This window comes from Jatropha curcas, chromosome 7, assembly GCF_041381405.1.
Source record: "Jatropha curcas cultivar XTBG-Jc1 chromosome 7, XTBG_Jcur_1.0, whole genome shotgun sequence".
NCBI classification, from domain to species: Eukaryota; Viridiplantae; Streptophyta; class Magnoliopsida; order Malpighiales; family Euphorbiaceae; genus Jatropha; species Jatropha curcas.
The window spans coordinates 5575719-5601311 of NC_143157.1; the positions used below are offsets into that span (position 1 = coordinate 5575719).

Sequence of the window (25593 nt, forward strand, 5' to 3'; positions counted from 1 at the left end):
GCAACTTCTATTTTTAGGGGAAACTCTTGCAGTTTTTCTGTAGGACTCTCCCAAAGCATTTTCAAAAAAAAAAAAAAAAAAAAAAAAATATATATATATATATATATATATATATATATATATATATATATATATATATATATATATATATATTATTACTTGCTAAACTTGTGAAGACTAAGTCACTTCTAATTCATAATATGATTGTATGATTTCTATGTAGTTTAGGACGGTGCCTCCAGCACCGAATGTGGCATCCACCGTCGGGTCTTTCGGGATCGGGCGGTGGGTGTTACATGCTTCATCTTCAGCTATCGAGACAATGAGTCGTCTCAGGCTCAGGCAGAAAGGATAGTCGTATTAGAGAGATTGGTGTAGCAGCAATCTAATATGGTTGCACATATTCATCAACATCTTCAGATGCAGTTGAGACAAACCTCTATCACTCCTCCATCTAATTCCACTTCATCTACTGCTCCTTGGTTAGATTTGATCCCATTCCTATTGTTCATAAACTAGTATCATCTCTATTTAAGCATTAAATTAGTGACAAAATAGCATTAAATTAGTGACAAAATAATTTCATTTTATTAAAATATACAATAAAATTAACAACAAAATAAAGACAATTTTTCGAAAAAATAGCGACAAATAGCGACAAAATTTCAATAAAATAACTTCAAATTTATCTACTTTATTTCAAACAATTACGACAAAACTTACAAATTCAATGATAAAATTTTATGCTAATTTACCAACAAAAGGTATTTTTGTTGCTATTTTGATAATGAATACTAATTGGAGTCAAAATATTAAGAATTAGCGATAAAATTTTTTGTCGCAAATTTATTTTTTTCTTGTAGTGGTTAGATTGCTTATTTTTCACTTTTGGATCCTTGGATTGAAGTCCCGTGCACCACACAATGTGATGTGTGTTATAAGACTAATGGCGTGCAGGTCTTTCCTAGACCAGAACCTAGAAAAGCCTTAAATAATTGTTTGGCTACTTAGTAGTGGCGTGTGCCACCATTAATGCAGACATCATAGTTTGGTCAATCATAGTTTTCCTCACAACCAAACTTAAGAAAAGTGACTTTGATCACCAAAGAGAAGAGAAAGACGAAACAAAATCTATTGGACTCTTAGATTTACCTTACTTTGAAGAAAAAAATCCAAGATTGATTGGAAATGGCTAAAACACCCAAAATCCTTGGTACTTGATGATTAATCCAATTTACAGTAGTTTAGTTGAGTGTTTGTTGGAAAATAATCAAAAGATCTAAGGATATTTTATCAAAACTAATAGCCTTTAGGTCTTGATTCTATAAAACTTGTTTATAGATCAAGCTTAAAAGCTTTAAGAAATAAAGATGCAAGAGTTTCTTCCCTTATATTTTTTTCAACCTTAACCCTTTAACCTTAGGCCTATTTATAGGCAAAAGGTGCGATTAGCTGGCCCTAATTTGGAGCCCAGGTGGCACGGGCCACTGATGGGCCTCGTGCTAAATCGTTATAACAGAATCAGACTAGACGGCATGAAAAATGAGACAATGCATTATAACGCATCTCGGGCAAACCCGATGCGCTTTTCGGACCTAGTTTCGATGCGAAATCCTTGAAAACCAGAAAATATGGTCAAACAACTCAAATTTCGTAGACTCGGACCATCAGTCCTATAAGCCGTTGATTTTTATTTTCATCTTATTCTTTTTATTTTCAAAGAAAATGTGTTTTAAAAAAATTTATTTTGTAGGAATAGATATAAGAGTACTCTCTTTATATGCCTCTTGTGCTATGATTTACACACGTGCTGATCCAAGCCTAAAAATGGGTAATTTGATCCAATTTTTGCAATTTAATGAGTTTTTTTTTTGGCCAAAAAGGTGAAAATTGGACAAATTGAATGTTGAATACAAGTTTGAGGGACAATTTGAGCATTTTTCCTTTATACTTTAACCATTAGACTTTCTATTTGCATTCGATTATATATTAAATTAACTTAGTATGAATTACTCTATTCCCCATCTCTTTACACGTAATTATAAAAGTACCCATACACACATAATTATGCCCCTTCATAGGCATTATTTATCTTTTTCAATAATTTTATCTAATTCCGTATCCTGAATTGGCATATGAATTTTAAATCATCTAAATCAACTTATTATACTATCAAATTAAGTACTAACACATAAAATAAATAGTACTACCCACGGGTGGGGAATTACTATTGACTCTCCGAGACAACTATTCATGATCTGGAAATGACATTATTCGTGACCTAGAATTTGGGGCATTATAAGTTTAATTCCAGTTTGGTTCTTAGTAAGAATCAGAACTAGAAAACAAACACTATTTTTTTTGTCCAGTTCCAATTCTAACTATTATGAAATAATTATTTTATGATTTTAATTCGGTTCAATGATTTAATTTGATTCGGTTGGATTCTCCATGAACACACACAATCCTTAAGAAGACATTAAATACCTTAAGGTTGTAGCTCCAGTCCATCCAAATCGAAGAACCAACCACGGAGTGACAACCTAAAATATGATAAATGGAGAAGTGGAATCGTCGGTTGGGGGTTCTTGGGCCGAATTGGTGCCAAACCTAACTTATTTAAACTAATTTCCCTAGTCATAAATACAATCGATTGGAAAATTGAAAAAGAAAAAAATTGAGTAATTTTGAAGCTACGAGTTAAACTCTAGTAGTAAAAAAATCTGAACTGAAATCCAAACACAAACTTACAAAAGTATGGGCTCAATCTAAGTCATCTTTACACTAGCTGTCCCTCTCATTTTTAACATTATTATCAGAATTAAAACAAAACGAAAAAAGGAAAACATTTTTTATTTGAAAAAAAAAAAAAAAAAACAAAGCCAAAGCCAAGGCCAACTGTTCTTCTTTCCGAGTCTCAAAGTCTCAATACCCAAAACCCTAACTTTCTCTCTCAAAAATTTATTTTCCTTTTTTTTTTTTAAATTTTAAATTTAATAATTTTAATAATAATAATCAGTTAATTCCTTCTTCTCTCTCATACATTTTCTGTTCTTTCCGTTTCTGGTTTTATCCTAATTATTTCGATCAGTCTGTCGTCATCTTCTTCTCTTTAATGGTTCTCTATTTATAGCCTAACATTTCTGTACAATCCCCAATTCCAATCAGATTTTCTCACTTTGAGAGAAAGCAGAAATTTAACCAAAAAATAAAAAAAAAATTTTGATTTTGTTTTTTCCTCTGTTCATCTGTCGATTTCAAATAAAAAATTTTAATTTATATTATATATTTTTTTGATTTTGATTCTCTTATGGCTGCGGTTGCTGAGATCACCGGTGAGGCTGCAGCAGCTACCAATAACAATAACAATAATAATAACACTGAGAATTTAGATTCCGATGCTAAGCCTAAATCGGAATCAGAATTCAGTGTTCAGAATCTTGTGGATATGTTCACGAAATTGAATCCTTTGGCAAAAGAGTTTTTCCCTTCTTCTTACAATAATAAGAATAAGACCCAAAACCTTCTTAATCTGAACAATTTTGCTGTGCTGCCTAATAAGCAATCGGCCAATGACAATTTCCCCACTAATCGAAGGGTACTGTTCTGTTGCTGTTGCTGATCGTATGCATTTTGATCTCAATTTTCTTTTTAAAATGTTTGTACTCGGTTCTTTCTCTAATTTCTTTTTAGTTTTTTTACTTTTGATTTATTTATGGGTTTTGATCTCTTTCATTTCTAATTTGATTTTATCATGTGTTGGACTGCTGGGTTGTTTGGCTCTTCCCTAGTTTAGTAAATTATAGTTAACGATGTGGTTTGGGTTTCCGAATTGGTAAACTTTAGCCTCGAGTTTAAATGGGCTTTTGAGTATCACTTGTATCAATTTTTTTGTGTTAACGATTGATCAATATGTATTCATTTATAACAATTGATCATGTTACACTTGCATTCTAAAATTGGTCACTGTTTTGTTGAAATGCACCTTCATATATCTGAATTGTCATGTAGGGTTTCATTATGAGGCAGGTTTTTGCTGTTGGCCTTTTGGTTTTCTCTTGCTGCTTTTACCCCTTCTAAAATTAATTGCCTTTTTTTTTTTTTTGATTGATAAATTATCAACAGTGTTGCTTGGCCTTAGCAGATTCATTCTGTATATTATTCCTATTATTTTTAATTTTTGTTGTTAATTGTTCTGAATTTTAATCAATCAGCTCTTATTTTCAGCCAATCAGAGATTTTGTTTTCTTTTGTTGAAATTTCAAATTCTAATGATGTAAGATAACTTTTTTTGTTAAAAATATATGGCATTGTCAATGGAGAACGAAAAAAAAAAAAAAAAAAAAAAATCTTAGGAAATTATCTTCTATGTTATTGACATTTATATGCTTTTGTTCATCTTTCTCTTGGCTGCAATTGCTGAATTTTAACTTTCAATTTTCAGAGAAGAAATAACTATAACCAGGGGAAGAGGAGGCTGAATGGGAGAGCTTATAGAGCACAACAGGAGGATAGTATTAGACGAACTATATATGTTTCTGACATAGATCAACATGTATGTAGCTATATTAAGTCATCTTGATGTCTTGCATTCATAAGAATATTTATTTTATCATCTGAAAAGCATTTCTGTTTGATTTAGGTAACTGAAGAGCGGCTTGCTGGCTTGTTTAGTAGTTGTGGACAAGTAAGTTGCATTGTCTCTCTCTTTGTGTGTGTGTGTGTGTGCACGCGCGCTCACTTGTGTGCACGCTTGCGTCGGTTTAGGAATAGTCTCAGAATCCAAATCTTTTTTGACAACTGAGATGTAGTGAATTTGAGTAAAATCTGCTTGAAGCATTAATAGAATGATGTTTTTTCCTAATATGCTACATAATTTTTTTTCCTACTTTATTGTAATTTATTTTTTGTTTTTGTACAAGATATGTGTGCAGTACATTTGTGCTTTGTGTCCTTAAGGGATTTACTGTTTATTATCATTTTGAAATTGCTATCTTTGCTTATGTTACCAAGTATGGTGTTTTATAATAATACGTGAAGCTTTAGCATTATTTATCTTCCAGCTTCACGTGTGATTTCAGTATATCTTTTCTTCCCTGTGATAAATTTTCTGAGCGACATGGTGGTATTTATTCCTTTTTGGAGGCTGTAATAAATGCCAATGCTCGCATAATCATTGAGATTGAGATCCATGCTGCAGAGCTTGGATGTTTGTTCCTTCTCCGCTTCTCCTCTTTCCTCAACATACTTTGTTTTGGGCCCATGCTGAACTGAAGTCTGACACTAATTTTTTTCATGAGTGAATGTGTGTCAGTGAAATCTCCTTTAAGTTTATTTTGATCTCATGTCGCAAACTCATCCTATCTTTTGAAGGAAGTTTGATCAGTCAATTTTTTAACATTTAATCAACATGAAGGAAGAAAACTTCACCTAACATCTGTTGGAGAAATGTCCTTTGCATAGTTGCTAACTTCTCTATATACAAGAGTTTACTTATTTTTTTTATATATCAGTTTCTTGTATATATTCTTTGGTCAAGTTATGCCTTTTGTTCTTTCATGGGCTTTGGACACAAACTGGAACTATCGTTAATGAGTTGCAATACATGGGTCATTGGTTAAGGTTCCTGATAAACTTGTTTTTTATCACCCATAACCGTACTAATGCTTTTGATTCCTACATTGTGTTCCATTATCTTTATGAAGTTCTGTAAATTTTTTGTTTCTGTTTTTTTGTTCTGTTGTTGATGTGTGGTTGTTCAACACCTTGACATTCATCAGAAGTATTTCAGTGTCTTTCTTTTATTTCTGGGCTTGTCTTTTGTTCGACCTGTTGGTATCCATGTTATCGAAGTGGTGAAGGACTAAAGAAACCAGCTCCCTAGTTTGGAGATGATCAATAATGGAATTTGGCGAACTATAAAAGACTGAAACTTTACTTTTGGTAGAATTGTCACTCGACGGCAAAATAGGAAAAAGATCGCATGGAGGAAAATTAACGAAAGTGAAAATACAAAATTCAATCTAGGCAAGAATGATTTCTATCGAAGCAAATTGTAACCTTTTTATCACCGAAATAACTAATTGACTGCAAGGACATAACGGTGTTCATTGAGCTAAAGAGTATTCTTATCCTATTAGGCTTAGCATTCTAAGTAATAGAATTGCTAATAAAAGTAAAAAATTCATAGATATTATAAACTTTATCTTTCCCAGTTGTGGGAGTCTACATCGGACGTTAGATAATACTTGATGAAAAGGTTATGAAAATCACCGAATTATGCTGAAGTACTTTATCCTTGGCTGTGTACCATTGCCTTTAACTTTGAACTACATGCATTTTCACATTATCTTGGTCTGGAGATCTTACTGGTATTTTTAACTTGAACTGAAAGGTTGTTGATTGCCGAGTCTGTGGAGATCCACATTCAGTTCTTCGTTTTGCCTTTGTGGAATTTGCTGATGAGCGTAAGTTAAAATCTGCTTTGAGAAAGTATTTGATATATTTTTTGCTCAAATTTATTTTAATTATTTCCATCATACTTATGATATTGGATTTTTAATTTATCAACAGAAGGTGCACGAGCAGCTTTAAACCTTGGTGGGACAATGCTTGGTTACTATCCAGTTAGAGTCTTACCTTCAAAAACTGCAATCCTTCCAGTGAATCCTACGTTTCTCCCTAGGGTATGAATAAGTGTCTTTTGCCCTCTTTGGTTGGGTTAGTTTTTGCAAGTTTCTACTGTCTTTGTATGCCATATAGATCGCATTCTGATGATTCTAAATTTCTAACTGAATATAGTCGGAAGATGAACGGGAGATGTGTACCAGGACAGTATACTGTACAAATATTGACAAAAAGGTAAAAACCTGCATATATAACGGTGGAAGTATTCTCTTCTTTGCTTTTTGTTGTTCATGCTCATGTTTCATATTTGTCATTATGTTTTGGCTTACCAATTGCAACTAATTCTTTCAGACTGATCTGATCTGTTACCTTTAATGTTGCATTGTAAGTGCAGATTTCTCAAGCTGAAGTTAAAAATTTCTTTGAATCAACCTGTGGTGAGGTGAGTACAGAACCAAAATATATCCATTCTCTAGTCTCCACGACAGAAATAGGTAGCTGTAAAGATATCCAATCTTTTTTTCTCATATATATATATATTTATATTTATTCAGGTTACTCGCTTGAGGCTTTTGGGGGATCATGTCCATTCAAGTCGTATAGCTTTTGTTGAATTTGCCCTGGTGAGTTTGTCTTTACAAAACTGATGTGAATTTAAATTCTGAGAGCTCGATCATTACGTAAAATTTGGATATGCTTAGTCTTCCTCAATTCTCATGTGCTTATCTCTACTACTATCAATTCATGGATCTATTAACAGCCACAAATGCAATATCCTTACTATAACGTGTTATTGGATCTTACACAGTTTTTAATGTGTAAATGAGTCTCCATCTTCTCTCTCCCTATGTGTATTTGAATAGTACTTGACTTGATGTCAACGTAATTGGCATTTGTATGTTCTGATTTAATGAGCTTCCCTTAGTAATTTGTTCATGCATATCTTCTTCATACTTTTCACATTTATGAGTCTGGTAATAGAGGGTTGGAAAGCCTGTTGACCACTGTTATTTAGAGGATCTAATTTACGCGGTTGAAGATAGAATGAAGTTTGATTGTTACCTGGTTAGATTTAATTTGGGTGTTGTCTAATGAACCTAAAATTAAGCATTGGAAATTTGAGACACGAAATTGAAATTCATTAGTGGAAATCCAGCTAGTATATTAAAACAGCAAATTTATCAATTCATTCTGACAAGGTATTTAAGATGAAGTATGGTCAAAGTGATGCATGTGTTGGTTGTTGTTATGATACTTTTGATAGTAATAGCTAGTGTTGGTGGTGAAAGCTATGACAATAGTGTTGGTAAACAAAAACAAGAGCAATTAAATTAAAGACTAATTAAGAAGTTTTCTTTTAGTTTCCTTCGTTATTTAGGATTCTTAATTAAATTAAAAGAATGTTAATTAATCAGGAAATAATTTTCAGTTTTCCTTCCTTATTTAGGATAGAGCTAAATTAGAATACTATTCAGTTTAGGAGTACTAGCTAATTAGGAATATTTTTCAGTATAGAATTAGGATTTGTCCTAACTAATATAAATAGGACAACAACAATTAATTTTAGATATTGTTTTTTCTTTATGGATTCAAAAATTTAATTCTAAGGGTTTCTTTGAAACTAGTTATATTATTTCGTTCCAACCAAAGTCACCATATTCTAGCCTGATTGTTGAGAATTAATTGCCGTATATTCTTCCCCTGCATCAAGTAGTATTAGAGTGTGAAAGATCCTAAACTGCATGATTCTTTTATTTTCTTGTTCTAAACCATGCTTGGTAGAGGTATAGATCAAAGTAGAGGCAATCAGCCCCAACAAACAGAGATGGTTGAGATGTGACCCGGGCTGTACAAGCCTAGCGGCGTCAGGAACCCGTGGAAACCTGAATGGAGACTCTAGATTCAAGAGGATCTTTTGATTGATGGAGACTCGAGATTCAGGAGGATCTTGAGATTGATGAAATCAAGAATGTGAACCCTTTTCATGAAGCTGGACCCGCAAATTGAGCGGCACGAGTTGGATTGGAAGAGTGGTTACTAAATGCTCTTGATTTGAATGGTGAACAATGAAGATTGAATAGCCAATTTCATGGGAAGTTACGCAAGAAGGATCATTTAGATTGGGGAAGAACCACATTGATAGATGCTAGTGACCTAAGAAGGGTAAAAAGGAGAAAGAAGTTTCATGTTTTAATGATCAAAATAGCTAAGGCAACAACAAGGACCTCATGGAACCAATCTCTGATGAGTACAATGCTGAAGAAGCGCAAGAAATTGACCTAGTTTCTACCCAAGGAGAAAATACAGCATTCAGCAGGTTCTTATTACCCTTAAATAGAAGAACCAAAAAATTAGAATATGTTACGGTCCCGAACCTGCGATCTAGTTATGGGTCTTTCGTGGATGGAAGTGGAAGGTGTTTGAGTGGGTGAGGACGTGGAATTCTTTTTGCGACCTATCTTGAAGAAATATAAGACTCAATTAGAGGGAACCTTAAACCTCTGACTTTAAGTACTCAAACTGTAATGATTTCCAAGTGGATCCCTTCATTGATGATTATTGAATATTTATACAGGTTGCATAACAACCATGGCTACATCAATGGCATCATGACTTGATCATGGAGACATATCCTCCAAAGATAATGGAAATAACTAAAAGTGGAGATCCCCTCCTTACAATACGGAAATTATGAACAAGTGCTTAAAGAAAAATTCAACAACTAAGAATAGCTTAATAACTGAACTGGTCAGCCTTCAATCTTTAATCCTTTCCACATCTTCATGAGGCTGTACACGTGGCTGCTTCCTCTGATTATGGGTGTAACGCGTGTACACCTGTAGTGGCCTTGTATCAATACTTCCCGTCCCCATAGGCAACTTGTCCTCAAGCTTAAAATTTGGAAAACCCTCGAGCATATCCTGAGCCTTTTACCAAGAAGCTTCAGCTGGGGAAGACTGGCTCCAGTGCACCAAAACTTCCAGTTGACCTGCGCGAAAACTAGTGGACAAAATAGCAAGTGGAGCTGGTGGTTCCTGACCTGCGACAGGTGGAAGTACTGTCTCAAAACCATCATTGCCTGCATGATACGGTTTGAGTGTTGAGACATGAAAAACAGGGTGCAACTTTGATTCAGCTGGAAGCTTCAATTTATAAGCCATTGAACCGATTCGTTCCAGGACCTCAAAAGGTCCAAAGAATTTTGCAGCAAGCTTATGATTTTTCCTTGAAGCTAAGGTAGATTGGCGATATGGCTGGAGACGGAGCAGAAACTTGTCCCCAATTTTAAACTCCAACGGCCGGTGCGACCGATCATATTGGAATTTCATTTTGTTTTGAGCTTCTTGAAGGTCGGTGCGGAGACTTTGTAACATTGAATCCCGTTGCTGAAGAATAATATCCACAGCCTCAATAGTAGATCTGCCAGGAAAATAAGACAGAAGCCTTGGTGGTGGTCTTCCATATACAGTTTCAAATGGTGTAGTCTTAAGGGAAGTATGATAGCTTGTGTTGTAACAAAATTCTGCCCAAGAAAGCCAATCACACCATTTGCTGGGTTGAGAACTTATGAAGCACTGTAAGTACATTTCTACTGTTCGATTGGTCACTTCCGTTTGGCCATCTGATTGCGGGTGATAAGCCGAGCTAAAACATAACTTAGTTCCACACAACCGGAATAATTCCTTCCAAAAGGAACTTGTGAATGTGACATCCCGATCACTGACCATGGTTTCTGGCCGTCCATGTAGTTTAAAAATATTATCAAAGAAAGTTTGAGCGATACTTACGGCGGTATATGGGTGGGAGATTGCAACAAAGTGCCCATACTTAGAGAACCGGTCAACTACCACCAAAATGACATTCTTGCCTCTGGAAGTGGGAAGCCCCTCAATAAAATCAAGAGATATATCAGCCCAAATTTGTTGTGGAATGGGGAGAGGCTGTAACAGACCTGCAGGCTGCAATGATTTGTTTTGTGGCGTTGACACACATCACAGGCACGGATGAAATCTTGCACCATCTTTTTCATTCCATGCCAAAAAAAATCTCGAGTAATCCGATGTAGTGTCTTTTGGTAGCCTTCATGGCCCTGATTGTGAATGGCAGTAATCACCAAAGGAATTGATGGAGAACCATTGGGAATGTAAACTCGATCTTTAAAGAAAAGAAGACCTTGTTTAAAACTCCAGTGGTCTGCAGAAGTGCTATTAGTGATTGCTGAAATTAGCTGTTGAACTTCAGCCGATTGTTGCTGCTCCTTTCAGATTTCATCAAACAAATCCATCTGAGGCATAGAAATGGCGCAAAGACTGTTCTGGTCTGCATCACGGCGGGATAGAGCATCGGCCACTGTATTAGTTTTACCGGCTTTGTATTCCACCGTGAAGTCGAAAGGCATCAGCTTACTCACCCAATGTTGTTGAGGGGATGAGAGCGAGCGTTGCTCCAGCAAAAATTTCAATGTAAAATGGTCAGTTCGCACCAGAAACTTCTTTCCCCGTAGATAGGAATGCCAATATTTGATTGCTTTTACCAGGCCAATTAACTCCTTTTCATACGCCGGAAGACTGACATGTCGGGCTGCCATTGTTCGGCTAAAGAAGGCCACTGGTTTATTTTCTTGTAGCAGCACAACTCCAATACCTGTGTCAGATGCATCACACTCTATAACAAACATTAGCTCAAAGTTTGGAAGACCCAAAATAGGTGTGGTAGTCACTGCCGTTTTTAGAGTTTCAAATGCCTGAATTGCATCATCAGTCCATTGAAAAGAATTCTTCCGTAACATGGCAGTGAGAGGAGCAGCTATAGTACCATAGTTGAACACAAACTTCTGGTAATAGCCTGTAAGTCCCAGGAACCCTCGTAACCCCTGTAGAGTATTAGGTCTAGGCCATTCAGTAATTGCAGCAATTTTGGTGTTGTCGACCTGCACCCCTTCTTGTGATATCACATGACCCAAATATGATATCTGAGTTTGTGCAAAGGTGCACTTGGAGTGCTTCAGGAACAATCTATTTTTGGCCAATAAGTGGAACACTTGGCGCAAATGGTGTAAATGTTCTGCCCAAGATTTATTGAAAACAAGAATGTCGTTAAAAAAAACCAATACGAATTTACGTAGGTGTTCTTGAAATACCTCGTTCATCAAGGCCTGGAAGGTGGATGGTGCATTGGACAGTCCATATGGCATGACCAGAAACTCGAAGTGGCCGTGATGAGTCCGGAAGGTTGTCTTTTCAATGTCTGGTGGATACATGCCGACTTGATAATACCCAGAAAGCAAATCTAATTTTGTGAAGAATTTTGCTCCTCCCAATTTGTCCAGAAGCTCATCCATAACAGGAATTGGAAACTTGTCTTTGATGGTTTTGGCATTGAGTTCCCTGTAATCCACACATAGGCGCCATGATTTATCAGCTTTAGGAACCAGAATGACCGGAGAAGAAAAAGGAGATCTGCTCGGACGGATGATTCCTTATTGGAGCATGGCAGTACACTGGCGTTCAATTTCATCTTTTTGTCTTTGGGGATATCTATAGGGGTGCACTACCACTGGTTTAGTTCCGGGCTCCAAGGGAATACGGTGATCGCAGGAACGGGCAGGAGGAAGCCCTGTTGGTGGATCAAAAAGGGCGGCATATTCCACAAGTAATTTTTGGAGTTGGGTGTCTGGATTAGTGGCGTGCAACAGGGAATGGAGATCTGGCTGCGTTCCTGATCTGGAATTTATGCCGTTGAGTTCCACCTGTTTCCCTTGGACGAAGAAAGACATCCACATAACGTCAAAGTCCCATAAGATAGGGCCTAGCGTTCTCAACCAATTAACTCCCAGGACAACGTCGAAGTCAGTCAATTGCAAGACAAACAAATCCACCGTAAAAGTAGTAAATCCCAATTTGATGGGTGCCCCCTTGCAAATTCCAGGGCTGTGGAGCTGCTCTCCATTGGCGACATTGACACGTAAACCATCCTTCGCATCCACCTCTGCCTGTAATTCAACAACTTTGGAAACAGAGACAAAGCTATGAGTGCTTCCAGAATCGACAAGAATTAATACCTGACCTCCCTTCCAACGGCCTTGCAATCGCATGGATTGTGGATTGCTTATTCCAGTAATTGCATGGAGAGAAATTTCTGGTGGTAGATCAGGGTCAGCTTCATCCTCTGAATTGTTTCCGTCGTCCAAATCAATCCAAAACAACCTTTTACATTGACGGCCACGCACAAACGGTTCATCGCAATTAAAACACAATCCTTTTGTTCTCCTCTTGTCCATTTCGTCTCTAGTGAGTCTTTTAACTGTACGGCTGTTGCGTGAATCCATAATTGGAGAAGTGCGTTTGATTTCCTGATTGGTGGCACCCTGGAATAAAGCTTCCTTTCATACAAGCGAGACATGCTCATTGCGGTGACAAGATCCTTTGGTTGGTGGAGTTCGACTTCAACTGATATGGATTCCTGCAACCCGCTGAGACACAACTGAATTTTTTGGTTCTGAGTTAAGGTTCCAGCTTTGGAAACCAAAACTTCAAATTTGTTTTGATATTCCGCCACTTACCCGTTTGTTTCAATTTGGCAAGCTCCCCTAGTTTGTTGCTTCGGATGGGGTGTCCAAACCGCAGATTGCATTGGTGGACAAATTCAGGCCATGTGGGATCCGGAATATCCTGAATCATCTGTAAGTACCATAGCTGTGCAATCCCCTCTAAGTGATAAGAGGCTAAACCCACCTTTTCTTCTTCAGGAGTGGATTGGTGCCGGAAAAAATGTTGACAGCAGCTAATCCAACCCAAGGGATCTTCCAGGCCATTGAAGCGAGGAAAGTTGAGTTTCGTGAATTTGGGCACAATCATGTTTCCTCCAGAGTTTTCAGAAACGGTTGACCCGGAAATTCACTTATCTCGCCGTGTTCTAGCTTGACCTTCGGCACTTGTAGAAGAAGTCAGTCCCTTTTTGGCAGATTCCAAGTCGAGAGACATGGCCTCTAGTTTGGCGTGAAGCTGCTCAACCTTTTCATGGCGGGGCTGATTGGCTTGCTATTCAAAAAGAACTAAGTTGAAGAGTTTGGTAAGTTGATCTTGGACAAATTCTCCCATAACTATTGGCTCTGATACCAAAATGTTACGGTCCCGAACCTGTGATCTAGTTATGGGTCTTTCGTGGATGGAAGTGGAAGGTGTTTGAGCGGGTGAGGACGTGGAATTCTTTTTGCGACCTATCTTAAAGAAATATAAGGCTCAATTAGAGGGAACCTTAAACCTCTGAGTTTAAGTACTCAAACTATAATAATTTCCAAGTTGATCCCTTCATTGATGATTATTGAATATTTATACAGGTTGCATAACAACCATTGCTTCATCAATGGCATCATGACTTGATCATGGAGACATATCCTCCAAAGATAACGGAAGTAACTAAAAGTGGAGATCCCCTCCTTACAATACGGAAATTATGAACAAGTGCTTAAAGAAAAATTCAACAACTAAAAATAGCTTAATAACTGAACTGGTCAGCCTTCAATCTTTAATCCTTTCCACATCTTCATGAGGCTGTACACGTGGCTGCTTCCTCTGATTATGGGTGTAACGTGTGTAACTTGTAGTGGCCTTGTATCAGAATACTGAAGGTGGGAAAAGAAAGGAAGATAGTTATTCTTCACAAAATTATTTGCTTGTGGACGTTGATAGCATAAAATTGCCAAAAGCAAAATATTTGAAGCAAGTACCCCATAGAGTTGAAATACATCTTCAAGCAAGAAGGCTAATGCAAACACAGAAAAGCCTTTTTGTTGAACCGGCCTCGCTTGCTCGGAAAAAGGATGGATTATTTGAATGGCTTGTGTGTTGGTTGCCCTTGCAAAAGCCTTAAGCACGTGGTATTCTAAAGAGAAGTTTACACGAATTGATCCTGCTGAAACCTCTAAACTTTTCTCGTCGAAGAACCAAGGAGAATGAAGCAGGAGCATTCAAGACTAATTAAGAAGTTTTCTTCTTTATTTAGGATTCTTAAATAAATTAAAGAATGTGTTATCCCACATTGGTTCGGGATGAGGTCTTTATTCAAAATATAAGACTTGGGCAATCTTCCTCCTCTTGAGCTACCTTTTGGGGATGGAGTTAGGTCCGGTCCATTTTGTAATATGGTATCAGAGGCTACTCTGCTTTAAAGTTGGGCCACCTGCAGATGTGTTTGCTTACAAACTTCATGCTCCAGATGTTCATGTCTGGTCGTGAGGGGGGTGTGTTATCCCATATTGGTTTGGGATGAAGTTTTTATTCGAAATATAAGACTTGGGCAATCCTCGTCCTCGTCATTATTATTCCTATTTTTCATAAGTTGGTTTTCTTTTTCTGAGATCAAATTACACCCTACCAACCTTTTTTAAAATTTTCTCTTTAAGTCCTTAGCTTTTGGATTGAATTGACTATTTCCTATGATTTATTTGACATGAGTTAATTTTCCTATTTGTACAATTTCCTATGATCTAATTTTCATGATCTAACTTCCATTTTCAAACTTTATTACCTCTTCACGAGCTAACTGTCCTCCTTTTAGATCTAATTAAATTTTGTTACCTTCTCACTTTTTTGTTCTTTATTTTCTACTTGTTGGGGGTTAAGATCTGTGTTAGAGATACTTTTTAATTAGTTTTTATTTTAGAGGGAAAGTTAGCTTTGTATTTTTGGTCACACAGCTTGCTGTTAAAGCAAGTCTGATAGTGGGGTTAGACGGGGACAGGTATGGGCTTTAAATTAGTAAGCTAGGTAGGGTTTAGTTAAGGTGAATGGATAAGCATGGTTAGGAATATATGAAATCTACTTTTGTAATCAAAATCATGTAGCTACATCTCTATATAATGTATCAAAGGAATCAATGGGAAAACACAGGTTTCTGAAGGTTCATTTTACAAATCCTGGTTATCTGTGTCTATGAGTTGTGTGAGAGCTCTTGGCCTTGTCATTTCTCCGACATGGTATCAAAGCTTCCATCTTAAGGGGCCTGTGTGCGTGTGTGTGTGTTTGTGAGTTTTTAAGAGAGATTTGTGAAAATTGTTGAAAATGAAAAAGAGAACAAAAATTTTCCATCAAGTTTGTCTTTTAATGAATCCCACCTCATTTTCAAACGTGAGATTTTTTTTTTTAAAAAAAAGAAATTGATCAGCATGTCTATAAATTGAAGAGGATATAAGCATGTAGTAAAATCTTAGAACTTGTTGAAGGGACCTATACATGTCCTAAAACTGCATAAATAATATTGAAGGGGGCCTAAGCAAGTTTGAGAACTGCAGAAATTTTATCATGAGGACCAAGACAAGTCTTAAGCTGCTGAAATTTGATAGTATAAGAGGGAAAGAATAGAATTTTTGAAGTTTGTCGAGGGACTTGTGCATGTTCTAAAACTGCAAAAATCTTGTTGATTAGGCATGTCCTAAAATTGCAAACTCTGTTGATGGACCAAAGCATGTTTGAAAACTATAGAATACTGGTTGAAAAGGGACCCATGTGTGTCCAAAAACTGCTAAAAGAATTTGCTGAAGTTTGGTGATAAAGTGACAACAAATATTATTATTATTATTATTATTATTATTATTATTATTATTATTGTTTTAAGATTTCAGTTGCTCATGTAATTGGAAGAATAGACATTTTTGCTAATGGTAGCAAATGATGCAACACTACCTGCTGTGGATGGTCTCAAGCAGAGCAGTTTTTTAGTCTTTTTTGGTGAGTGGTATACAAAAATTAATTAGTGAAGCTTGTAGATAGTTTTATAAAAAATTGTTTATTTGGATGGCTTGTAGATGAGTTCCTCCAAGATGTACAATAAATTCAATAAGATTAAAAAAAAAAAAAAAATTGGTGCTCAAGGAAAGGCAAGCAAAGTTCAATGGGTGTTGAAGTTGTTCATTGAGATACTTTTTAATTAATTTGGATTATGGAGGGAAATTTAGGTGTGCTTTTTTTGTTGTAAAGCTTGCTGTTACAACAAGTCCGTTAGTGGGGTTGGATAATAGGTATGGGCTTTAGATTGAATATTTTAGTCAGCTTGGTGTGGTTCAATTAAGTTGTAGAGATAAGCATAGTTAGAAATGGCTGAAATCAGCTTTTGCAATCGATATCTCTATATACATGTAGCAAAGAAATCAACGAAAAAGCACAGCCCATTGAAGGTTTATTTTATATAACTTGGTTTTCTATGTCATTTCTCTAACACCACCCAACGTTTTCTTTCTTTCCTTTTCTAGATGCTCTTTAATCCTCTCTCTTTAGATCTTTTTGTTTGTTTATTTTTTTAATTTTTTTTTACACCTTGGAAGCTTGTGTATTTTCTTTTTGGCTTAATTTTATATTAGAAATTATTGCTTATTGTTCTAGTTTGCATGAATTGATGTAGGATTAGGATTATAAGACAACTTACATTTGTGGTTTAAATTTTATTAATATTTTAAAAATAGTGCAACAATTCTGAATGTTTTATCTTATTAATTTAATTGTATTTATAGTTGTCTTATATGGGATTTAATTATTTTATTTTATTTTTTGCACCTAGCCACTAGATGCAAACTGAGTCTAGGGCCCAAGATCTTTATGCCTCAGTGCTCCTTGTGCCTATATTGAATATGCTTGCAACTTCTTTTGGGTCCTATATAATTCTTCCATTTCCTCCCTTGGTTCCTTTGGTCGTTTTTCCTCAAATCATACACTAGAAATATTTTACATTAATTGGTTAGAACCAACTAGGAGAATGGCCTTACTAAGTTTAGCAATAAGCTAAAGAACAACCATCTTTATTGATTCCTAAACAACTAAATTTGAGTCTCTCTGTCCAAACTAAACTTCAGTAATTCCAAATATGATGTCAGAAAAAACTGCATCAATTTGGTTGGACATTGGAATCCATCTCCCAAATAATCCTTTCAACCCCCAAGTCGTGAGCACAATCTAGACCAATCTTGCTAAGGTAAAAACTTATGTTAATTTAGTTGAGTATTTCTAATTAATACGAGTACTAGTTCATATTTGGTTTTGTTACTATTTAGTTCTTGAGGTTAGGCAAAATTCATAGGTCAAGAACTCTATTTTCAATAGGAAGTTAACATGAACCAAAAAGAAATAATAATAATAAAATTGATTCCTCCATACAATTCAGTTGTGTCTGATAATTGGTCAGTCAATTTGGGTCTTTTTTTTCTCTCTCTATTAGTTACCAATGAAAGTCTTGTTATGAATCCCCCCAAACCCCACAACCCAACAAAAAAAAGAGGAAAAAAAAGAAAAAGTTCGACAAAGCAATATATGTTCCAACTTCTTTTTCTTCTCTCTCTATCTCTCTTTTATGTTTTTCCCCTTTGTAAGTGGTATATGAATCTAATCCTTTTCTTAGTATTTCACTTCTTTGTATCTTTCATAAGGTTTTTGTGCACCTATTTGTGAAGCATGCAAAATGCTAGAGGATAATTCTAGATGAAACAGAAAGATGAAAATCCTTTTTTTCATAAGCCAACTTTTAGAATTAGGTGGGTGATTTCGTTATTTAAATATGGAATATTCTTTAGATGCCATTGGAGTTATCGACTTGGGAGAATGGAACTAGTTGGTTTTTTGGATCTTGATATCTATGGTTTTGTTTTGAGATTAGATTGTTGGAGTTGAGGAAAGAGAATTAGGGAAATAGAGAGAGGATCATTTGATGGTGTCAAAAGGAAAATTTCACAAATAAATTTGACATTGTAATTCTAGTTTTAGGAAGGGAAACGGAGTCAAAAGACACAATGAAAGAGCTAGAAGAAGAAGAAATGTGGTCATAAGAAACAGAAGAAGAAATAGGATAAGTACACTTACGTTTACCTTTGCTAAGAGTAATAGGAAGATCAATGCTAGGATCAGGAGGATCCAGAATGGTTGGAACTGGATCTAATGGCAATGAGTCTGGCGGGCATGAGTCGGTGGCCTCTAACCTTTGAGAATGAACATGAATAATTGGGGTTTAATGCAAAATGCAATTTTATGTCATATAACTTTGTAACATTTTTGAAAAGTATTCTTTAGCATTGTCACTATGTAATGTTCGTACCAAAAATTAAATTGTGTTCTTATTTTAGCACAAAAGGAACAAAAGATAGAAAATGATTCAAATCAACTTTTCATTAAAAATAACCAAGTAATTCAAGAATAATCATCGACAAAAGTAACAAAATATCGAACACCAGATTTGGAGGTAATAGAACAAGGATCCCAAACATCAGAATAAACTAATTCAAAAGGGACAGCCCGTTTATTGACTCAAGATAGAGAAGGTAACCAATGATGTTTAGCAAACTGACATGACTTACAATCTAAAGAAATTAAAGACTGAAATTGTGGAAATAACTTTTTCAAAATGGATAAGGAAGAATGGCTTGATCGACAATGCATCTCAAAAGGAGCACCAGCACAAGCAAGAGACAACGATACTTGTTCATCAAGTAGATAGAGACCATTAGATTCACATCCTCTACCAATAATTTGCTTCGTCATAAGATCCTGAAATACACAATGGTTAGGATAAATTTTTATGCAACAATTTAATACTCGAGTAATTTTGCTGACAGAGAGTAAATTAAAAGAAAATTTAGGTAGACGCTAAACAAAGGGTAAGGGAAGAAATGGAGTTCGATTTGCAAATCCAGTACCCGTAACAGAAGAATGAGAACCATCAGCTAAAGTCACGAGGGAAGATGTGGAATTAATCTCTAAAGAAGACAAAAGGCTAGGATTACCTGTCATGATCTGTACAAGCAAAATCAATGACCCATTTCAATGAGGAAGCTATGAGACATGAGTAGGTTTACCTGAATCAACAATGGCAGCAATGGAGGAATTGGCAGACTTTAAGGATGGCTAATACTCAGAAAACTTTGCAAATCCTTCTGTAGAAATTGTAACCAATTGCCTAGATGGTGAAGCTATGGTAGGGTCCAGAGTACCTGCATCTGCCTTTGGATGTGGCGGAGGTTTATTTGGAGTTTCCAATAATTGCACTCTGTATGATCGGGTTCATGATAATAATAGCAAACAATTTCATTTGGATCTCGATTAGTAGCTATAACATTATGAGCAATAGGTCCTCCTTTATTTGCAAAATTATAGTTGCTTCCCCTCTTTCCTTGCCTTCCATGACTTGCAAGAGCACTATTAGCAACAGGATGTGAAGAATGAGAGGTTGTCGTATGCAGTACACTAGTGAATGCTTCTTGCAAAGAAGAAATATAAGTACTAGAAAGAACTTGTGATTTAGCAGTGTCAAAACTCTGAAGGTAAACCAGCAAGAAAACTCATAATAGCTATTTGTTCGGGTTGAGCTTGTTGCACTTTGATATCAGTACTAAAGGGAAACAAGACATTAAATTCTTCATATATCCATTTGAAATCCATAAAATAGGTAATAAGAGGTCTATCTTGCTTTTCTGAGCGATAGAATGCTTTGCAAACATCATAAATTCTTGAAATATTGCCATTTCTAGAATATAAGAAGCCAAGATAGTCTATGAGTTCTTTAACAAATTCACAATGATTGATTAGACTGATTACTTCATTGTGAATAGAATTCTGTATTTGCAAGAATAACCGAGTGTCTTCCCTTAACCAGTTTTGTCTCGAATCATCAGTTGGAAGGTGATTGTCCTTAGCAATACTTCACAAATAAATCAAACTCCAATCAAAATAATTGGAGACATTAAGTTTGTTTTTTGTTATCTTAGTCATTACCGGAACAACATCCGTGATAACAGCCTTCGATTCGGTATTCCCCGGAGTCCCCATAATATTTAGAGGAAAGTACTTTCAAATTGAAAATACCTTTGGACCAAAAATTGATATAAACAAGAAATAATCACCGAGGAAAAAAAAGATACTCAAAAAGGAATAGAATCGCAGCAACTGACAACAACTCAAACTATGAAAATTACCCATGAAACATGTGCAACTAATTGGGTTGTACAAAAGAAACAAGCCAAACACGCCACTGTCACACAAGCTCAGCATTATAAAGCGTAAGTGTAAAATAGTTAAAAAAGGAACCTGAAATGCACCAGATAATAGTGCTGCGTAAGGGGAGGCAATGTTGGAGAAGAGAACCAGTGAGGAAAATACTGCTGGACGCGCCGGGAGTGTGAACCGGAGCAGAAAGAGAGAAGCGGCGCATGGAGGCCATTTGCTGGAATTCCGGCGATTGGATTTTGGGAACTCACCAATCAGCAGCTGGAGGATGTACTGGGGTGGGCGGTGAGACAAACAGATTACACTAGATGAATGTCCTAGGGTGGCAGTAGCTTCTCACTACGGAAGCTTTGACTGGGGAAAAAAAATTTAGGAACAAAGGTGTATGACAGGCTCTGATAGTGATACCATGTTACTAATTGAGAAAAAAAGATTGTTATATTGTATTTCATCAGTGAGAAAAGACCAAGTATATATATACTAGTTATTCCTAAACTATTTAGGAGTATATATCCTAAACTACTCAGGAAGAAAACTCTAGGATTATACTATATACAAATAGGAATATTGACTTTCCTTAACAGCAACTAATGTTTCTCATGCGTGTTTTTGTGCCTTTTGCTTTGCACCCCTACCTCAGTCTTCAAGCAGTAGTTTGTTGTATGGTCTTGCAATTTGTTTTCATAATAATAATTTGCAAATTGCAAATGCTGACCTAAATCTAGTTTCCTACTAATATTGTTAGATTTTGTTAGTTTGGTTGAATAGTGTTCTTATCTGTTGTATTGAATTATTATTTGTCTCAATTTTAATCTTTTTTCTGTGCATGACCTCTCTTTGGCATTCTCCTGTGTCTTTTGCTTTATGTGTAGAGTCCAATACCCCTTTATTTCCTATACCTTCAGCCTTTTAATTACTATGCTAATGGTTTATAACTAAATATAATTTTGGCTTTATTCTGTTGAAAATAACTTTTATATAGAATATCTTTTGAGGAATTAATTTTCTTAAAACAAATGACATTTTGTTTGTTTTGTTTGTTGATTTAGTAATGCTTAATTTCATCCAATCATTAGGCTTGTCACTGAATTTCTAATATAAGTTAATTTCTTACATGAAGGTCATTTGGTTTCATGAGCTTTAATAAAACCTATATTATTGTATTTTGATAGATATTCTGTTGTGGAATTTATAATGGCAAAGGAGTTAAGATATATCTATCAATAATTGCAAAACTTAATTAATAAAATTCTCTTGTTGGTATTATAAGTTCTTGTTTGAATTTCTACACAAATTTGGCAATAGTGACCTTAACAAAATCCAAATTGAACTTAATGTTCTTTTGACAAATTGAAATTATATGCTGAAAATGAAGTATAGGTCTAGTGAATGTGGTCAAATAAAGCGTTAGAAATCAGATGAAATTAAAATGAGGTGGTTTTGGTAAAATTTAAAATTAAGCGCTGAAAATTTTTGAGCTATTTAGGTACTGAATACTATAAGCAAATTTGAAATTTATGAAGTAGTTTAAGAATTTATTAAATCCAGTAACTAGCGTATTTTATGAAAAAATTGACTTCTCATTTTAAGAATATTTTAATTTAACTCAAAACTTTTAGGTTATTATTGTCTTTCTTATGCTTTGTTCTATTTATTAATATGTTAAATGATTTAAAAATTCCCCTTTTAAAAGTTCTTTTTCCACAAAAATTATTTTGAAATCATTTTTTCCAATTTATTCTGTCTTGCGTTGCTATTAATTTGATCAGAGCGGAAATTGGAAATAAATTATTCATATAGCTGAATACAAATAGTTTGCGACTAAGGCTTAGCTGTTGTCTTGTTGTTCAAACTTTCCGGTTATATGTACAATACACATTAATAAACAACTTAAATGCTTGGATCTACAAGGATTTTTATTTAAATGTATATGTATTCTTTTACTGTTGAATGGTATAGGAAATTAAAAAATTGAAGGGTAAATTGTGTTTGTCCATATGGTTGTAGATCCAAACTTTTTCAGTCTTATTATCGTAAATTTATTGAAATCCTTATGGTTACAAAATGCCCTAATGTATATTTCAACAAAGTTTCAATTCATTCCACGTGCAGCAAAATAATTTTCAAACTAACTTTTACTAATAAATTTCATCTGTGTAATTAATTTCATCCCTGGTCAATGGACTTATCTTTAAATTTCAGCAGTTATATAATTTCAATTTCTCTCAATTTTAGTATGTATTTTGATGTCGTCACTACTGGTAAAATTTTTACAGGGTTTGACCAAAATTTTTAACATACGAACGAGAGATTTTATTACTCTAGTTTTGCAATTAAAAATGATCTACATGTATATGAGTGCTACTGAAATTCCTAGGGAGTTATGATTGTGTATTGGTGATGCCATTATCTATTTCTTAAAGATCTATGAACATGCTTGTGTTTTGGTGTAAGAGGAGAAAAGTGACAATTTCCTGTAGCCTTAATAGCTCCTGAATATTTCAAAACTCTGTCCAAGCATACCACTTTTGATGACAACAAATAGCCCACGTTGACATAAATTAGTTGTAGAGAGGTGCTTGTTGACATATCATGCTGTTACTTTTGTGGTTCTATCTAACTCAAAAATGGCTTGTGTTTGAAGTGATATTTCAGGCGGACTACTTAATCTTGACTGTGTTTAAACTCTGTGCAGCTTTCAATTATCTTTTTCCCAATTTACTTTATCACAGTTTTCATATTTAATTGATGGAGAGATGCTTTGGGATTTGATGGTCGTGGGATGTGTAGGACTAGTATTCAGACATTTTTTTCCTCTTTTTGTTTGACCTAAGCTTTTCCATGCATATAAAATGAAAGAACCGTGAAAGTTTGTGGAACTGGTCATTGATATGGATGTTTTTCCATGTGAGAACAGCAAGTCAGTTCTTTGTTTGAGAAATACTATATTCAATCATAATAAATTATTTTTTCATTATTAAGAAGTTATTTTGAATAGTTAAACAATTGATTTATTTTGTTAGACAAGGGTCATTAATGTGATCAGGGGGTGAAATCAAGAGAGGTGGCCTAGAATTTTGTTTGCTCGTGTTTGTTCACCCATGCTAATTGGGCATTGGTCTTATGAACTGTAGAAATTAAACAAGGTTCAAGGGATTGATCTCTCCTACTCCCTAGGTGTTGCTGGAAACTGGGCAAGCCTAGTTGGGTTTTTGGACTGATGTAATTTTGGCTTTTAAGAAAAGAAAATAGCGGAAATGGTTATGGTAATTTGCAGAAATATTGATATTTATGTTTATCTATACATTATACCATGGTATTTTTGCACAAAAAAAAAAAAAAAAAATCATTCAAATGGCTAATAATGCAGATTGATTTTGGTTTTATGAACAGGCAGAAAGTGCCATTATTGCCCTGAATTGCAGTGGTATGGTCTTGGGAACTCAACCCATCAGGTGTGACATTTAAACTTCTAATATAGTTTGAATTTTGTCCCCAAAAATTTCAACTAAGCAATGCAATCATTATCTTGAATGATTCTAATATTTTTAGGGTAAGTCCATCAAAGACACCTGTGCGGCCACGAGTTACTCGCCCAACTTTGCATTAACTAATCACAACATTTCAGATCGCATATGGAAGTTGGTGATTCGGAGGAACTCCATTGAGTTGATGGGGTGACGAAACTTTCTTTTGTTTCAGTGTTTACAACTTTTCAATCACAATAGTAACTTTCTGTGACTGAAAACATATTGTAAAGCTGCTTCAAATTGAAGTTTTTACAAGACTGTCAGAGTCCGATTACTTGTTCCATCCCATATTTTGGGAATCCCATCTATTAACTTTGCTAATGGTAGTTTCAATTACCATTCCTGATTATGGTTGAAGGCATGCATAACTTGAGCATGTACTTGAGAAATACTCTTGGCTTATCTTCTTTATTGTGTAATTTGCAGCGAATATAGATCTTATCTTTTAGATAACATGAAAATTTGCAATTTGACCAGCTAAAGAAAAATAATGATTTAACCAAATGATAGGCTGAGAAACGGATAGGAGCAAAATGATCTGGGAGGAAGTGGTTCAAAAAGATTTAAGCATGTTATGTGTTTTTAAAAAATAATCAATTCCAGCAGAATGAAAGGAATTGATTCTATGCAGTTGAATAAAGACAAATTTATGATTTAACTTCAATATCTCATTAATTAATTTGTTTAGCATTAACTGCAAAATTTGTATTAATTATTGTTAAAATACTTTTAGGAATATAAATGAGAAAATTGTCAAAAAAAAAAAAAAAAAAAAAAAAAAAAAAAAACGAATGATTTAAACACACATAAAACATGATAGCTTAAATGAGAAATTACATATCTAGCTTAATGAGAAATTTTAATATGTCAGAGAAAAAGAAGATGGTTAGATGAGAAAAAAGAAATATTGATTTCCATAATATCTATAACACCCATTTTCATCTCTCCCACTATGTTCGTCACTCCATCTGTGTACCTTCTTTCTCTCTCCATTTCCTTTCCAATCCCACAACCAAGTTCACCAAATAATTTTGCTTCTTTTGTTTACAAAGAAAAATGTAAATCAATAACACATCTCAAAGAAATTCATGTTTAGGTTCTATGAGTATCACTGAAACACCAAATATAGAACTGAAACCAAAGCTTATCAATAACTCATTTTTTGCATAAAAACATATGATGTTTGTTTATGTCCGACCCATTTAAAGAAAGAAATAGTTGGACCCAAAAAATAATGAATATTTAGTCAAAAAAGGTCACTTTAAGCTTAAAAACTCACACTTATAAATATTATATAAACTGCAAATATAGAAATTGTACAAATTGCATAACTGTTATAGGACAATAGATATTTTTTAATATTCGCTTTTCTCAGAGTGCATTTCTCAAAGTCCCAAGGGGTGACGCTGTAGTAAATAACATGAAATTCAAGATTTACAAATCTTTCCTTTTTC

The 25593-nt window shown here is 34.9% G+C and overlaps 1 protein-coding gene and 1 pseudogene across 1 annotated transcript; one reads left to right on the forward strand and one right to left on the reverse strand.

The window, feature by feature from the left end:
* The first annotated feature begins 3035 nt into the window (after positions 1–3035).
* On the forward strand, positions 3036–24367 carry LOC105650264 (polyadenylate-binding protein-interacting protein 9). The gene is made up of 10 exons (XM_012237131.4): positions 3036–3598; positions 4445–4555; positions 4643–4687; positions 6395–6467; positions 6574–6686; positions 6802–6861; positions 7022–7069; positions 7182–7250; positions 24003–24064; positions 24162–24367. Exons 1-10 carry the CDS (start codon positions 3311–3313, stop codon positions 24217–24219), a joined length of 927 nt encoding a protein of 308 aa, XP_012092521.1. The 5' UTR covers positions 3036–3310; the 3' UTR covers positions 24220–24367.
* On the reverse strand, positions 9384–13748 carry LOC149494626 (uncharacterized; annotated as a pseudogene).
* Positions 24368–25593: the final 1226 nt, after the last annotated feature.